This window comes from Clytia hemisphaerica, unplaced genomic scaffold (assembly GCF_902728285.1).
Source record: "Clytia hemisphaerica strain Z4C2 unplaced genomic scaffold, Clytia hemisphaerica genome assembly, whole genome shotgun sequence".
In the NCBI taxonomy this organism is placed as follows: Eukaryota; Metazoa; Cnidaria; class Hydrozoa; order Leptothecata; family Clytiidae; genus Clytia; species Clytia hemisphaerica.
In genome coordinates, this window is record NW_027103962.1 from 1,258,431 (window position 1) to 1,275,694 (window position 17,264).

General features: G+C 36.3%; 1 protein-coding gene across 1 annotated transcript; it reads left to right on the top strand.

The window, feature by feature from the left end:
* The first annotated feature begins 67 nt into the window (after positions 1 to 67).
* On the top strand, positions 68 to 17,037 carry LOC136810240 (mitochondrial-processing peptidase subunit alpha-like). Its single transcript, XM_067066818.1, has 12 exons — positions 68 to 342; positions 6,869 to 6,948; positions 7,267 to 7,349; positions 7,835 to 7,937; positions 8,515 to 8,607; positions 12,090 to 12,353; positions 14,025 to 14,193; positions 14,796 to 14,929; positions 15,075 to 15,140; positions 15,413 to 15,501; positions 15,940 to 15,995; positions 16,352 to 17,037. The coding sequence occupies exons 1-12, from the start codon at positions 99 to 101 to the stop codon at positions 16,516 to 16,518; spliced, it is 1,548 nt and encodes a 515-aa protein (XP_066922919.1). The 5' UTR covers positions 68 to 98; the 3' UTR covers positions 16,519 to 17,037.
* Positions 17,038 to 17,264: the final 227 nt, after the last annotated feature.

Sequence of the window (17,264 nt, forward strand, 5' to 3'; positions counted from 1 at the left end):
CTTGGTTTCACGACCCAAAGATAAACTTTGATTTGAAGTGATTTGCAATTATTTCTAGTAAGTAGAACCAAGGAAACATAAACATTCTTGAATTCAAAATGGCGGTCCGGCTGCGATCGAGTGCTCACATGGTGAAATTTAGAAGCTTTTTTTCACAATTTATTTGGTCTAAACGAGCTTTATGCTCTCTTCCTCCTTTAAATGAACCGCTTGACATAGAAAACATTCATTCCTCCACTTCCAACACAACAGCTGGTAGTGATGCTGTAAGGATAACAACCTTATCAAATGGCTTAAAGGTTGCATCAGAAAATTCTTTTGGACAGTTTTCTACCATTGGAGGTATGTAATTTCCTATCACAGCAGGAGCTTGGAGTTTTATTGCTACAGTGATATTAATGTGAAGGCAGTAGGCGTCCAGTTGACGTTTTTTTGTGGCAAGTCTGAGTTTGGATGGCTCTCTTATATAAATTGAAACTTTTTTTTTTGTTAGTTAGTCACACTAGCTAGTAGGAAATCAAGCTTTCAGAAAAAACATTATATGTATTTGCATCAACAAGGATGAGAGTTACCTGAATCAAGTTCAAGTTCCCAAGACAATTAATTAAAACTTGAAAACTTAAAATAAGCCGGGTTATTTTTTCATGAATGAATCCTTTCAGAAGTTTTGCGGCACATTTTTTTGCCTGCGAGTCAAGTAAACGATACAGGTGCGCTTGGTTTGGGAAGGTGGAACACGAACGCGAACTACCCATGTCTAAACTTTTCAATATATATATCTCCAGAACTAACAGATTTTTTGAAATTCTGTAAAAAGGTCCAAGTTCCTGAATAGTTTTACTACCGTGAAAAAGGGTAACTTGCATCAGTGGAGGCTAACATGCATATACCCCTAACCATAACCATCAGTTAAATATTGGTTCATCTATCAGTTCCATCAATATGACCAAAACATTTCTATTTCTATTTCTATTTCTATTTGGTTGAGTTGCAGGAGGCTTTAGAGGCCTATTCTGGCAACTATAGACGCTTACCAATGAGCATCCCGTCAGCACCTTTAACTGATTTCCCAATTCCCCTCACATGGCATGGGTTGACCCGGGCGAAGGAACGTTCACTTGCCAAGTGAACTGCCGTGAGTGGGAATCGAGCCCTGGCCGCCTGCACAGAAGCCAAGGTCGACTACCACTATACTACGGCACATTTTGTTCAGCCATCCTCACTCTAAAGGTCGTAGTCCACTTAGCCTTTTTTGGTCGCCGTTCAATGCGCACGGCTCGAGCGCATTGTGCGCAGAGCGCTTTTATCCTTCCACTGAAAATTATAAAAAAGTGGCGCGTAAAAAAAAAAAAAACATAAGCAAGAAAGATGGCGGCTATCAACAAGAGAGTTTTGCTTCTACTGATTTTAAGAAGAAGGTTGCAAGAAAGAACGAATAAAAGAACATCTCGATTTTGGATAAGAGACATATACAAAATGAGAAAAGCCAGAGGAGAGTTTCATTGCCTGGTCAAAGAAGGTTCGCTTTTTGACCAGGAATACTTTTTTAAGATGTTCAGAATGACCCCAAAAAGATATGAATTACTGCTGAGCTGGGTTGGTCCTCTGATAAAAAAGTGCAGTATCCGTCGCGAGCCTATCGATCCTGCTGAACGTCTCTCCGTAACGTTACGATATCTTATCTCAGGTGACGCCTTTTGCACTATCGCAGCCAGTTACAGAGTGAGTGAAACATCCGTTTCTCGAATAGTGAAAGAGACCTGCAGAGTTATTTGGGAAGTGTTACTATCAAAGGGTTTTATCGAATCACCAAAGTCCAAGAAAGATTGGAGAAAAATAGCCAACGATTTCGAAGCTTTATGGAATTTCCCAAATTGTATTGGAGCAATTGACGGTAAATATGTTCGCATTCAATGCCCTAAGGGGACTGGTTCCCTTTATTTCAATTACAAAAAGTATTTTAGTATTGTTTTAATGGCCGTTGCTAATGCCAGATACCAATTCATTCTCGTTGATGTTGGTGACTATGGAAGGATAAGCGACGGAGGAATATTTGCAAACTCAGAATTTGGATGTGCAATTACAAATGATGCTTTTGACTTGCCAAATCCAAGAAAGTTAAACGGCTCAAATAAGTACTTTCCTTATGTATTCTTAGGAGACGAGGCTTTTCCCTTGCGTTCAAATTTGATAAAACCTTATCCTCGAAGTGATCCACAAGAAAAGAAGGTTGTTGCAAATTATCGCATATCTCGAGCAAGACGGGTCGTCGAAAATGCATTTGGGATAGCTACATCTCGTTTCAGATTATTTAGCAGACCAATAGCTGCATCTGTTGAAATTGCAGAGGAAGCTACAAAGGCTATAGTGGCTTTGCACAATTTTCTGATTCACACTTCTAACGAGAGTTGTAATAACTATTGCCCTCCTAACTATGTTGATCGTGAGCATAACGGAAGTATCATTCCAGGAGATTGGCGAGCTGAGCAAGCTAACGAAGGTCTAGATAACATTGTAAATATGGGGTGTTCAAATAACTATAAGAAAAGTGCTAAAGAGGTCAGAGATGACTTTTGTACTTATTTCAATAGCCCCTCAGGATCTGTTTCATGGCAATTAAGGAGAGTCAGAAGTACAGGAGCCGAAGACAATGAGTAGATGTAACAGTTGTAATATTTTTTAGCTTTTATTTCAAAACGGTGCAATGTATGTTTCACTTAAAGATTCTCTAAATAAAAAACTAGTTTTTAAAATCATTTCATACTTCCAAGTTCACTCGGAGTCACTTTCAAGTTCATAGAGCACTTCTTGTATTTTTATTCTAGCTTTCCGATTTTTTTTCTTTGGCAATTTTTCTAAGATTGGTGCTAAACTCTTACAAAATAGCATATTGCCGGAATCTTCTTTTCGAGGGGAAACGTTTTCTTTAGTGTTACCATCACAAGTCGAAGCCAGGGTTTTGACCAGCAAAGTGTCTATGCTATCCCGACGATCTTCAATTCTGCGTTTCTCCCGTGCACGTCCCTTAGGCCCAGACTTCGAAAAGTTATTACTAACCGATTTTGAATGTATAGACGAAGTGTTTTGAGGTTCAGTTGTGTCGGTTGGTGTGTATTGTAAAGCAGTCGAGGGGTTTGGCAGACCTGAAGTCGAACTCTGAACGATTCCGGTGGGGCTTTGAAGGCCAGCTGGTGGAGTGAGTCCAAACGGGGAACTTTGAGTTGTAGATGTGTGATTATACTCGAATATCGGACTTGGCAGGTTAAGCGTAGATGATGAATTCATCTGTGATTGAGAAAAATCTGGTTCTTGAGAGATGTAGTTAGATCCTTTGTTTGACTTGTTCGATACACTATCTTTCATAAAAAGGAGAAGGTCAAAGTGTTGACAGGAGGGTATTTTGCCACTCGGTCTTCCTGATTTAAAGTATTCCGTCCGCTTTCTACAGGCTCTAGTGAAGGCATCTTTCAGGTTTCTCCATCTTGATTTTAACGTGTCAGCTTAAAAAAGAAAAAAAAATTGATTTAGAAATACTATACTCAAAAAGTCTTCACTCATAAATACTGACTTTTTAAAAACAAATTGCTTTCTACAGAAATAGTTAGTTTTGCCAAGGAAATTGTTTCTTATAGATTATTTTGGATAGTATAAAGTCATCACTTACGTTCTGCATGCAAATTTTTTCCAATCTCTATCCAGGCTCGATTTTTCCTCTCGGTGTCTTTGTATTTTTTGCCTGAAGCACTCCATATGATCGGGTTCGATTTGACCATGTCGATTAAAAGTTCATCTGAAATTTCTTTCGAGGCGTTTGCAGGATGAGTGATTTGAGCGTATTGTGAAGCTTCTACAGTGACACCTGGAGAAAGTGGCGGTTCTGGCTGGCTTAAGTTTTGCAACGCTTGGAGGCCTTGAAGGGCTGCAATTTCAGCTCTTGCTGCTGTTGGAAAAGTTTGGTTTTGTTGGTGGACTGTTGACATTGAATTCATTGCTTGCTGGCTCATTGCAAATTGAAATTGGCTCCTTCTAAATTCTTGCATCCTTCTGAATTCTTCCTCCTCATCCTGGTTAATTTCATTTGTTAAATCTTCCTCATTCCTTTCTTCAAAATCAATATCCTCTTCGTAAAGATTATTATCCATTTTCACTGACCCGATACACAACACACATATACACACTATTTCTTTTTTCTAGTAGAAGTTACTTTTATTTTTTTCGAAAAAAATTTAAAATGATAAAAATAAACACACAATCAGTATGTTTACCTTCTCGCTGATTGGCTACTTCTGAAAAAACAATAGAAGAGCTGTACAGCTTTGCGCACAAAGTTGGATTTTTTCAACTTTCAAAAAAGCTCACGCCGTTCATTGCGACAAGCCTTGAAGGCTTAATTTATTTAATTTATGCAAAAATCGAGCCGTGCGCATTGTGCGGCGACCAAAAAAAGCTAAGTGGACTACGACCTTAAGAGAGGCCATCACAGAATGAACTTCCTTATATAGGATGAACCATATTCATGTGTACACTCCATCAATCACAGAGCCTATTTGAGATATTTTACTAACTAGCCCAGAGAAAAATTTTAAACCTTTATTATTTGAATGCATGCCTTTTAATACTCAAATATAAAAAAATTAAACATTTTTAACTTGGTCATTAGTCAAAAAAGTCATTAAAATTGATTAGCCTCTGCGATGGAGTGCAAGGCTGAAAGCCACATGAAAAGACCTTTTTTTAAAGAGGCAGCCATGTTGAATAATTATGTACTCCAGCATAAAAACAACGATACAGCCATGCATAATTTTTAAAATATGCATGATACAGTAATTATGCATGATACAGTAATTATGCATGGCTGTATCATTGTTTTTATGCTGGAGTACATAATTATTCAACATGGCTGCCTCTTTAAAAAAAGGTCTATATGGTTCATCCTATAAAGGGAAGTTTATTCTATGGTGGCCTATCTTGAAGTGAAGGTGGTTGAACAAAATGTTTTTGGCATATTGATGGAACTGTCTATTTAAAATTGAGAACAAAAATTTGCGAAGAAAAATAAACCTTGAGCACAAAAAATGCTTTTTTAAACACTTTTTTCCATCGGAAAACAAATAACCTTTATAGACTTACCTTCCCCAAACATTGATTAAATTTGACAATTTGACAATTAAAGGCCAATATTTTTGGTTTTTCTGAAGGACAAAAGGTATAGGAAGCTTTACTGAAGCAGGGATAGGGCTGGGACAATCTATTTAAAAGATATGGACGAAAAAAGGCACTTTTTTTACTTAGAAACTTTAATTCTCTTACCCCCGTCCCGGGCCCCCCTGATATGAGCAGGGGAACCATGTTGGCCACCCCTTCTGAAAATTTCAGATCAAAACAAACAAGGAATTAATTCCTACAACTCGATTAAAATTGGAAAAAGCTGGTTTTTTGACTGTTTCTGATCCTAAAGTGCTATTTTTTGGTAAAAGCTATGCAATTTATGTTTGGATTTCTAGAAAGCTTACTCATTGTCAATATATTTTTTATTTGAAAGTAATCTCTTCATGGAATAAAAAGATATATTCAAATCTTGTAGGGTCATTTTTCAAAAAAATTTTGCCAAAATCGATTTTCGCATTTCGCCATTTTACCCTACGCAAACGCACGTGGATATAGCGCTTTTGCAGCATTAATCTTTGATGCACATTTCGACGGGACGCTAGTATGTTATATAGTCAACTCATCCTCAGTTGAAGAATTTAAAGAGACCCTTAGTGTGGCCTGGAAAGCTAAAAAGTTTGAATATGATTGAAAGTGTCACTATTGTTGCATACCTGTCTATATTATAACAATGTAAATAATTAACCCAAAATGTATGAGCGATTCATTGAGGCCCATGTGTCCGCATGGTGGCCTGCAAATTTTTAAAACTATATTATTATTTATTATTATGACTAACTGTCTGTCCAAACATAACAAAGAAAATATTTGCTTAGCTGTAGTACCTTGTGAAGTCAGGTAACTTGCATCAGTGGAGGGAAACTTGCCATCAAATGACTGACCAATCAAAGCAGCAAAATTTCAAAACAATTGAACCACACATCTCCGCTCTACCATTTTTGTTTTGATTTAACTTTGTATTTTAATGACCAGCCAGGTCATTGATTTAAGGGCTATGCATGTTAGCCTCCACTGATGCAAGTTACCCGATCTCACTGTAATATTTACATTTAGAAATCAATCCATTTCCCACCTACAAGCCCTTTCAGCAAAGTTTCAAACAACGCTGCTGCATTACTGGCAATGAATTTTGACTTGAAAAATGTGGGTCCAGTTTCCTGGAAATGATCACAACACAGTTATTACACTACTAAATCAATTATTTTTACAATAAAATTTGTCTTCTAACAAATCCAAAAATACAGTTTGTTAATTCAGGACAGATAAGCAGGACAAAAATAAGTTTTTGAAGTTTTCAACAACAAAAAAACACATAGAATATCTTTCAAATTCAGTATGTCTGTAGAGCAGTAAAAAATATAACTTTTCTTTTTTCGCATTTTCTTGCCAATGTTCCAGAAATGAAAATGGAGGGATAATCATAGGCTACACCCTCCCAGAAATTTGGGGGTACCTAGAAAAAGTGTTAAAAAAGCCAGGTATATACCTGGAAGTTTTCTTGTCATGTCACTAGTTGCTATTCTAGAGTTTTACTTAGAGCTACACTGACAGAGTCGATAGAGATTATGACAGATTAACTTTCACAGCACAACCTCTTTTATAGGCAAATTAGATCTCTAAAAATGAGGTTTGAAACTGGAAATCTAAGTAATAAAAAATTATCTTGACAACTATTTATAGTTTTTTTTATAATTTTCAGCTTTAATTGACTCTGGCTCACGATATGAAATCGATTACCCAAGTGGAACAACTCATATGCTTGAAAAACTTGCTTTTCAGGTAACTACTATTTTTTTATAAATGTTAGGGGCCTGTAAATTAGGCCTTGCTAAAGTTTTTATGGCCAAAAAAACTGACAGGCAAAACTCCTAACCCAATAGATAGAAAAAAATTGAAGATTGATACTTTTTCCAGGCCTAATTCAGGGACCCACTCGCTAAAAATGTCACATGCAGTTGCGTTTTACAATGATTACATCCATTAGGAGAAAAAGTGTTTTCCGATTGCTGCAATTGAGAAGATCGCATCTCTGGTACATTTTGTCTTCATATGATGATTGGGTCATTAAAATTTCATAATACTGAGTCTTTGTTTTAGAGCACAGAAAACTTCAAGGACAATGATGAAATTGTACAAAAGATGGAAGCTTTGGGAGGACATGTAGATTGCCAGGCATTCAGGTAAGAAGATATTTTATTTCATGGGACTTCATGGATACATCGTTACTAAAATTCTAAAAATGCCAATATCTTGTAATAATGAATTCTAAATTACTTTTAAGATAGAAATGCCGTATAATAGGCTTTTTGTGTTTAAGAATACATCATTGTAAGGTTGTAACTTCTTACTTGCTTAGGATTCTGGCACTTAATCAAAAACGGCCAGGTAGCACAATCGTTAGAGCGTTGGCCCTGTAATCAGGCCAACTGGTTATGGGTTTGATCCCCAGTCACCACCATCTCATCAGCAAATTAGAAGCAAAGATCAGGTTATTCTAATTTATGTGGTAACTAACCGGGAGCTGAATGTAGGTGAGGTGATCCATCTCAGCATCCGATCTCCCAGGTCTAGGGCATATAAGGATTGAATATGACTCCCTCGCCCCAGTCCTCCCGACAGCAACTACATGAATAAGTACTTACATACCATCTTCAACTTTTTTCAGGGATTGTGTAGTATATGCAGCTTCAGCTTTGAAACATAATGTTGGAGGTGTCATTGAAGTTCTCAGTGATGCAATTTGGAGATCTAACTTGAAAGATCTGGAGGTAACTCGATTTTGTATGTTGCTTGGTATAATTGTACCTATTGCAACTACATGAAAATAATAAAGTAATTCACTTGAAATAAAGCACATTTACTTCATTTGACAATAGTATATATTGCTTTTGATTATGATTGGTCAAGAAGCACTTATCTGATGAATGAGAGTTCAACTCAACAAGAAGTTAATTGTATTTATAAAATTTGTTAATAAAAACAAATCACTTCGACAAGACTGTCCACCTAAAAAAAACGAAGAACAGACAAAAAATGAACTGTGTCAATCAATGCAGTTTACACATATCTACTATAGCTGTGGACCATTTGGCTTTATTGCTTATTTATTCTGATTATTTTCCCTATTAAAGCTTGGAATATACGAGAACTTTTGAAATAAAACTTATTTCTATTGTTGTATTCAGAATTCAGGTGGTATATTTTTGTTGGTAGTTGTCAGTCATTCATAAATTTAGTCTCTTACTTTCCCAATATTATAGCTACAACATACAATGATATCGTTTTCTACCCAGAAACACTCTTAACCTTAATCATCTCTCAAACCTGCCAATTATTTTTACATAGATTGAGGAGCAGAGAGAGACCATTCGTTTCGAGCTTGAGGGATTGGATTTTCGACCTGACGTTGAACCTGAGTTGACAGATCTCATTCATGCCGTAAGATAAATTCTTTGCAATTTTTACAGTGGAGTCTCCGTACCTTAAACACACACGGTAAACACAAATTTGTTCGAGTTAGGAAATGTCTAGTTTTGGAGTAAGGTTTATAAGGCACTGTTAACTGAAGGATCATAAAAGTTGTTCGAGTTAAGGAGACTCCACCTAAGGTTTTAAAATGATATTTTTATGGACAATGCTTTTTTACATCTATATTTTACATCTTTCACATCAAATTAAATCATCTGTGTCTTTCTAAGCATTTCTACATGCAAAGACAATTTTAAAGCCATATAAAGACTTATTAAGCGATTTGAGGCTACTTTTAAGGGTACTATCCTTGTCGACCGACGGAGGTGTGCCGCTAAGGTTAGAAAATTACACCCTACTCGGGACTCGAAAAAAGTGACCCTGAATGGGACTGAAATTACAAAGTACAAAATTTTTCCCAAACTTTTTTCCCAAATTCTCCCAAAAAGGTACCCTACGAGGAATTGATTTTTCTGTTTTGGTGTTTCTGCGACCTTACCTGGGACTCATGTATGTGAAAAAGGTACCCTGACCAGCGATACATCTCCGTACCCCTTTTAGCCAAAGTAAACCCCCCGGATATTTCGCTTTACATATAACAATTTGCTATTAAACACCTAAAGGTTTCACTGATGTTTTTATGTATAATGATGGTGCTTTCGCTTGTATCTATATTCCTCAATATGATGAATATATTTCGTCTTTACTTGATACAGTTTATTGTATCGCTCATATACGTATTATTAATATAAGTTAAGAAGATAAGTTAAGAATCTTTTCAGCTGACAACTGTCATAGTTATTAGACACCTGCTTTTCAACCGATCTCACAATTGTGTTTCTTCTGTTTAAAAACGTTGTTATCGACTCAAACTGGATACAGAAAGATGCTATGCAGGGGAAACAATTTTTTAAGACGTCAACATTGGACAAAAGGACAGTCCCGATTTCGATTCACCACGCGTTTCTTTTGTTGTCCATGCCCATTTAACTCAAAGTTATACTGGCCGTTGACTGCCGTGGCGTAAAAACAAAAAAATTAAAAAAATTTCTAAAAGTAATACACGTAGCTTGGCAATGAGCGTCAAATAATAACTAGTTTGTGGTTTTGATAAAGGCTTTCGTTATGAACATCTCAAGCGTTTGTTTTGACCTTCTGGTGAATGAAGAGACTTTCTAGATTTTCGCACTGTATACACGACGTGAATTTCGATTTTTGAAGAGCCTTGTTGATTTGACTTTTTTTTTTCGTTGACTGATTTCGCTTACGATTCCTCGGCTCCTACATTTCAAGGTTATTAGTGTCTCCCAAATTACCGACTTTTCTTTGCGGTCGCTGATCGTAAATTTTCATCCAGTGGGTCAGTGTCTCCCGAAAACTTCGATTTGCAAAACCATAAATAAACGGGTTACACACGTGACTCAATGTTGCTAACATTATGAAGGCTAGAAATACGAAGGAGGGAATCTGAATGTATCGCTGGATTACAAAACTCGTAATTAAAGGTGTTGAAAACATGAAAAATGATACCACTATTATAGTCAGCGTTTTAAACGCTCTAGAATATTTCCAATTCTGTTTGGCACGCGGTACAGTCGTTGAAGAACGAATGTTGACTTTGAATTTCGATTGCGCCGAAGATTCCCATAGCTTCTTAAAGCTTTTATAATAGCTGAAGCCTAATCCGCTCATGACGCATAGATAAATAATCATAAATATAATCGACATAAATTTGGGGCCTTTTTCTCTTGGTACTGAACAAATGTATATCGTTGGATCAAATACGTACCAGCCTCTAAACACCATAATAACGATGCAGAAGGGGATGGGTAAAACCCAGACCAAACTCACAATAATCTTGATTCTTGGTTGACTGTTTATCCAATCGAGTCTGCTAATTCAACATATTTTAATGTAACGATTGACACTGATAGCCAGAATGTTGAACAATGATGATGTAAATACAGCCATGGTTACCAACCAAGCCTTGGATTTGACATACTTCGAAACCAAGAGTCCATTGCCGTTTTCCTTTGGCTAGAGCATAAATCACAAAAATTAAGTTCAATGATGTTAAAATGTCTAATATAGCCATATTAAATGTAAAGAACACTCCTGTATCAGAGGCCCAGTCAGATTCGCCCCGGTCGATAACCCGGTATAAAAATCGAGTGAAGAACAATGGAAATCTCAACCCTGGCAAAAAACGAGAACTTTATCAAAAGCCCCGATTTTGAAATAGCACATACCCAGGGAAAAATACTGACTTTTGAAAATTACCGATTTTATTGACCCAGCGATTGAAATCTTGGTCACTGATCACTTTGTTGTTGTGGTAGATAAGAATGTCCAGTAAATTACCGACAACTCAAACCAGAACGATTATAAGTAAATAAATCGTAACTGGAATGATAACCACGTCATTCGACGTGGCTTGATCCATTGTCATCGTCGTCGATATCCAGGAAATTCAATACCAAAGCTTCTATTTAACCAGTAAAAATGACGACATGATAATCCTACTAAAGTGCGTGATCGATCACTAGAATCCAAGAGCATTTTTTATATCGAAAGCTCCCAATTATTCATCGTCTCACCAGAAAAGGTGTAGACTTATAGTAGCTTTTGCCTCCTTGGTAAAATTTCTTGGGAGATCTTTTAACGTATGTTCCCTGTGGTCTTTTTCGATTTCTCTGTTTTTCTTTTGTTAACGAAAATTGACCTCGTTTAAGTATAATTCACCTTTTTATTGTCAAACTTTCAATCATTATCTATTATTATTCTATTTTTTCACTATTTCGTGGCTTGCTGCAGGTGGTTGTAAAGTGGTCGCAAAAAGATGGTTGAAATATTGATCAAATGAGATTATTTTTACTAGATTAATAAGATTAGACGTTCGTTTCCCTTTTGTTTATGTCGGTTTTTTGAACCTGGTTGGAGGTCCTATAAACTAACCTTTTTCCGTTCATTCGTCCGTCCGTCTGCTACAAGATTTCCTCGGGATTGGCTCATTAGCTTTTCTTTTTTTTTCGCTAAAAGATGCATATTAGCAAGGCCTGAAATGTGAAACAGCCCAATTTTTTAAGAATTTCTTTCCAGCTTAATATGCCGGAAATCGCCATTTTTTCGCGAATTTTTTTGAATTTTTTTCTTACATATCTTTATTTTTTCTTACTTTGAAAAAGTTTTAATTTCAAAACGTCGAATTAAATATGGCGCTTTCTTTGTTTTCACGCGTACTTTTTCTGAAAACCGGCGATGGATTTTATTTTCAATCCGGCGTTTGTATGAAAATCACGGGTCACCCGGGTCACGGTTTTTGGATAGCAAATATAAGTGGCTTCATTTCCTATCCAAGAGATTCCTCTATAGCCTCTTCGGCGTTCTAAGCTCAATGGTCCAGTCATTCTAGCTTTCTGCCTATGTATCAAATTCGCTTTGTTCTCATTTAGGCAGCATTCAATGCTAACACTCTTGGTTTACCAAAGCTTTGTCCAGCAGAAAACATTGATATGATGAGTCAAAAAGTCTTGAAACATTTCATTCAACGATACTATCGTCCTGAACGAATCACCATAGCTGGCGTTAACGTGGAGCATGATGAATTGGTCAAACAATGTGAGAAATATTTTGTGGACCACCAACCAGGATGGCTTGGAGAGAACATAGTGGATCCAGACGCCTCGATTGCCCAATATGTTGGTGGCCTATTGAAGGTAATCTTAGGTTCCAAATAAACGGGGGAAGGCGGTTGGAAAGTTTTCGAGATTTAAATAAACGGGGGGACCTAATTGCCGAAAATCTGAAATCTGAAAATATTCTTAAAAATTAATAAACGGGGGGGGGGGGGGGGTGGGTGTGGTCCTAATAAGGTCAAGGGTGGTTGGAAAATTTTCGAAAATTAACAAGCGGGGGGAGGCGTTTATTTGGAACCTAAGAGTAGGGTTTCAGTTCGTATTCACCAATCATCAACTTATTTGAGATTTATTCAACTTTTTAGGAAAAGCGGTGTCTTATATATTGTCTTATATATATTTATATATAAGCTATAGGCTTGTTGTTGGAGGGGCGTTGTAATCTTTTAGACTACCTTTTCCCATTGTGGATTATTGTTATTAACAACTTAGTTTCTGTATTCAGCTTACTGAAGATTACAGAATTTTAATGCTAAAAAAAAGAAGATAAAGCAACGAAAGTGCTAAGCATAAGCTATAGGCTCCTTCATTGTTGAATTTCACAAGTTTGCTTGTTGCTTTTCTGAAACCTAGCGTTGTAAAGAAAGAAATTATGCTTTTTTTAAATTTATTGTTTAGCATCGGAACCTGTCTATCAAGGTTCAATTTATTTTCAAAGAAACCAGTGTGGGCTTGAAGCATTCGTTAGATGATGTTGGTACAAGTTTGCACGTTACTAAGCCTTATGAATGTCTTACTATTATTTTGCACCAAGTAGAAAATGTGCGTTTTTTTTGACCTACCCCGGTGGGGTGGAGGTCCTATAAATTAACCCGTGTTCGTTAGTTAGTTAGTTAGTTAGTTAGTTACCAACTTTTCTCGAGATTGGCTCATTCAATTTTTCTGATTTTTTGCACAAAGGTGCATTACTATAAACCCTCGAATGTGACGGAGCCCGATTTTCGAAAAAAAATTTTTTCCGGCCGGTAGAACCGGAAATGTCCCGAAAAAAGCGGTTTTTTGAGATTTTCTCGAGATTTTATCATTAGTTTTTTGCGATTTTTTGCACATAGATGCACATTAGTACTGCCGAAAAGGTGTCGAAAACCGTTTGCCGAAAAAAAATTTTTTCCGGTCTGTAGAACCGGAAATGTGCCGGAAATCGTCGTTTTTTTCACATTTCCGTCACATTTTTTCAACTTATTTAATTGTTTCTTTACAGAAAAATGTTCCTTATGACGATGCCCAAAACTTAGCATTGTTTGATTTCCAAAAAAATCATCCTTTGAATCCGGAACTCCTTAAAAATCGCCGGAACAGGCGAAAACCGGCGTAAAACGGTTTTCCTTCATTTTTTCAACTTATACTCGACAGATTTTCATGATTTTTTGCACAATGATGTAAAATGGCAATGCCCAAAATGTGACAGAGCCCAATTTTCGAAAAAGAAATTTTTCCGGCCGCTAGAACCGGAAATGTCCCGAAAAAAGCGGTTTTTTGAGATTTTCTCAGTTTTAATTTTCTCTGAATGATTGATTAAAGTGTCGATATTATTTTTCTTTCACCGTTAAACATCGATGCGTTTCTTAATTGCTTTCTCCGTTCCAATAGATATATAAATCGAAATTTAAAATTATACATTACTTCCATTAAATTCTAATTATTCGTTTTATAAATAGGTAGGTCCATTAAAGTATTACTTGTTCGTTCTAGGATCACCGGGAAGCACCTCGTTTACAGCCTGGTATCACACAACTCCCTGAACTCCTGCACGTGGCCATTGGTTTCGAAAGTGCAAAATACACCGAACAAGATATGTTTGCATTTGCAGTTCTCAACATGTTACTTGGTGGTGGTGGATCTTTCAGTGCTGGAGGACCTGGTAAGTATATGTTATCTATTATCATAATGGCATCAACCACTTTATGCTTTCGCTTTAGTTTTTAGCGTCTACAGTGTTGAAATTTCTAACAATGATAATTCCTTACTAATATAAGAAGCCATGGTTACCGGAATCTCGGAAATTTTAAGAATAGTTTTAAATAGTCAAGACTCGCCGTTTCTGGTTTTAGAACTGTATATTTAAGTTAATAGTTTCTAATCTGTTCTTCTATTATATCAAGCTGTAAAGAATTATTTGAACTAACTATTTTGTTAATAATGGTCAATAAGTCAATAGCAATGGTCAATCCTGAACTTTCAATATTATCCATATAATGTCTTAAACTGATGCTACCTTGTTTAATATGCCAATATTTGGACCCTAATACAGGCCCGGCGGAAGCGTGGAGACTGGGGAGACTCTTTTGAGCAAAATAGACTTTTTTCTCCAATTCATGGCGAATTCCATCTCATTTAGATCCTTTAGCCTCTCCACTTTTATGGTTGTTCCGCCGGGCCTTTAATATGAACAGTTTATTTTCAAATGAATTAACACCAAGATCACCTTTAATGAAATTCATACATTCTCGCTTAAAATCTTAGGAAAAGGAATGTACTCTCGCTTATACACGAATGTGTTGAACAGAAACCATTGGATGTTCGCCTCAACCGCTTTCAATCACTCGTACGCCGACAGTGGCTTGTTTTGTATACATTCAAGTGCTCATCCGTCGGAGGTATTATATTTATCTTGGTGCTAGTGCGAACAGTTGAGCTAGAATCTGACAATGTGTGCTTGTCTGTCTGTGTGTCACAAACGCTTTAGGACAGCCTGTTGCTGTTTCAATGTAACTGATTGCATCGCTGTAATTCTTCTTCCAGGCACGAAAAATGGTTCGAGTTATCACAGAAGAATATGCGAAACTGGTAACCGAACCCTTCAATCAAGCAAGTTGATTTAAAGTCAATTCGAACTTCTATGATTCGAATCTTTCTTTCTCCTTCTATTGAATTAGAGATGGTTTGTTGAAGATTGTTGATAGTTTTGTTGGAACTACTTTTTAAAACAAAATATTGGCTTTAAATCTTATCCAGTATTTTATATTCTATATATGTCCCAATGTCCATTGAATATGAAAAGGCTTTTATATAAATAAATTCTTACTACTGGCAACTATCTTCAACACAATAAAATCTATTGAATGAAATTCTGCGTCTAGGTTGAAGTAGCACGAGCGAAGAAACAAGCACAATCAATGTTAATGATGAATCTTGAATCACGAATTGTACGCTTCGAAGATATCGGACGGTAACATAATTATTTATGATAAATAATGAAGGTTTATAAATTTATTTAATTTTGTGGTACTTAAAGTGTAAAATTCAGTGGCGTGGTGACAGGAGGGCTTTCCCATCCCAGCGGCTTATTTTTTAGGGGCGCCAAAATACAAAGGGCGCAAAAAAAGACGCCTCTGATTACTAATTTCGGCGCCCCTTTGCTTTTTTACATTTAGGAACAGCAGTTTTCGGCCGAAAAGAGAGCAAATACCCAAAACTCAGAAGTTTTTGTACTCTTTTCGCTACAATAATTTATACAAAGATATTTACTTTTAAAAACCACGCCACGCTACTGGTCAAATTAGGATTTCTTCTTGTAAAGAATCGGGAAATGTCAATGAAAAGGTGTGGTGAATCTAGACGGGCTGAGGACGATCTAACCTTTTACAAAATTTATCTTTTTTTTTAGACAAGTGCTTGGACTAGGCAAACGCATTCAACCACAAGAACTTTATGAATCCTTAGGTATACAACCTCTTCTTTCCCATCCAGAGACTACTTGTTTGATTTTAAAGTTCACCGTTAACTGTACTAATCTGTAATTATTACAACTTCTATAGTTATGTCACCAATCTCAGTATGGTTTTAGAAATTAGGATTTTAGATTGATTCTCTATAATAATTGTACGTAACTTTAAGTTTCGTGGTTCTGTACTTATATTCAAATGTACACGAAGAAGTGATCTGTGTTTGAACAATTGTGCGTTCAAAAGTTAAAAAGTAAGAAGGGATAATCAATCAATTAAAATATGTTTAAACAAAAGGATAATAAATATAAAAAAAATACTAGTTTTAGATATTATAATTTTTTGAAATTTCAGATGCTGTGACTAGCGAGGATTTACGTCGCATCTCAGAAGAAATGTTGGCCACAAAACCATCAATGGCTGCTATAGGGAACTGTACTAATTTACCGGATTTAACTTATGTTCAAGATCGCTTACATAAAAGGACTCGCGGTTCATGGGCTGCCTCAATCTTCAATTAGATAATGTAAAGATGGCTTTTAATGTTAGAGCTTGATTGTTTGTTCGACTCTGTGATACAGTTGGATGACGTTGGTGGATACTTTTCTTTAGAGGATGTCTTCTGGTAATCAGCATTAAGTGATAACAACCTTTTTATTGGTTTACCAATTAATCAAACAACGCATTATTTCTTAAGGTCACTACCTCTTGCTGCTCTATTGTTCCTTAAGCCTAATGTCGACATCCCTCATCTAAGTTCGACATTCGTCTTTAGACTTGGGAATAATTATTAGGACGGTCGGAATCGCTGATGGAAACTATTTCTTTGCTTAGCTTTCAGAGAGGAAAAGGTCTTTTGTCTATCAGTGATTCTGGCCTTCCTACTATTCCTATCCCAAAGAAGGGTGTCGGAATTAGAAGAGGGATGTCGACATTAAACCAACTTACGGCACCTTTGAAAATTAAGTTGGAAAGTAAACAGATGTAAGGTGTACCCTTCTTAGAAATACTCGGGATAATCCTAGGCTACACTCTGATATGTTTTGATAGAGGGGATGAGCATCGTGTATAAAATTCCCGTCCGAGAGTTACCCCCATCTTTGTGTTTTTTTTTTTTAGTTTAGAAAGTAGATTAGCTTGATCAGTATGTTTAATATGAGAGATTTTCAAATTTCGTTGAATTCGAATTAAAAATGTGAATGGCTAGAGGTTTTAAATACAGCCATTGGATTTAAAATCTTTTTAATTAAATTGAAACAGAGGTTAC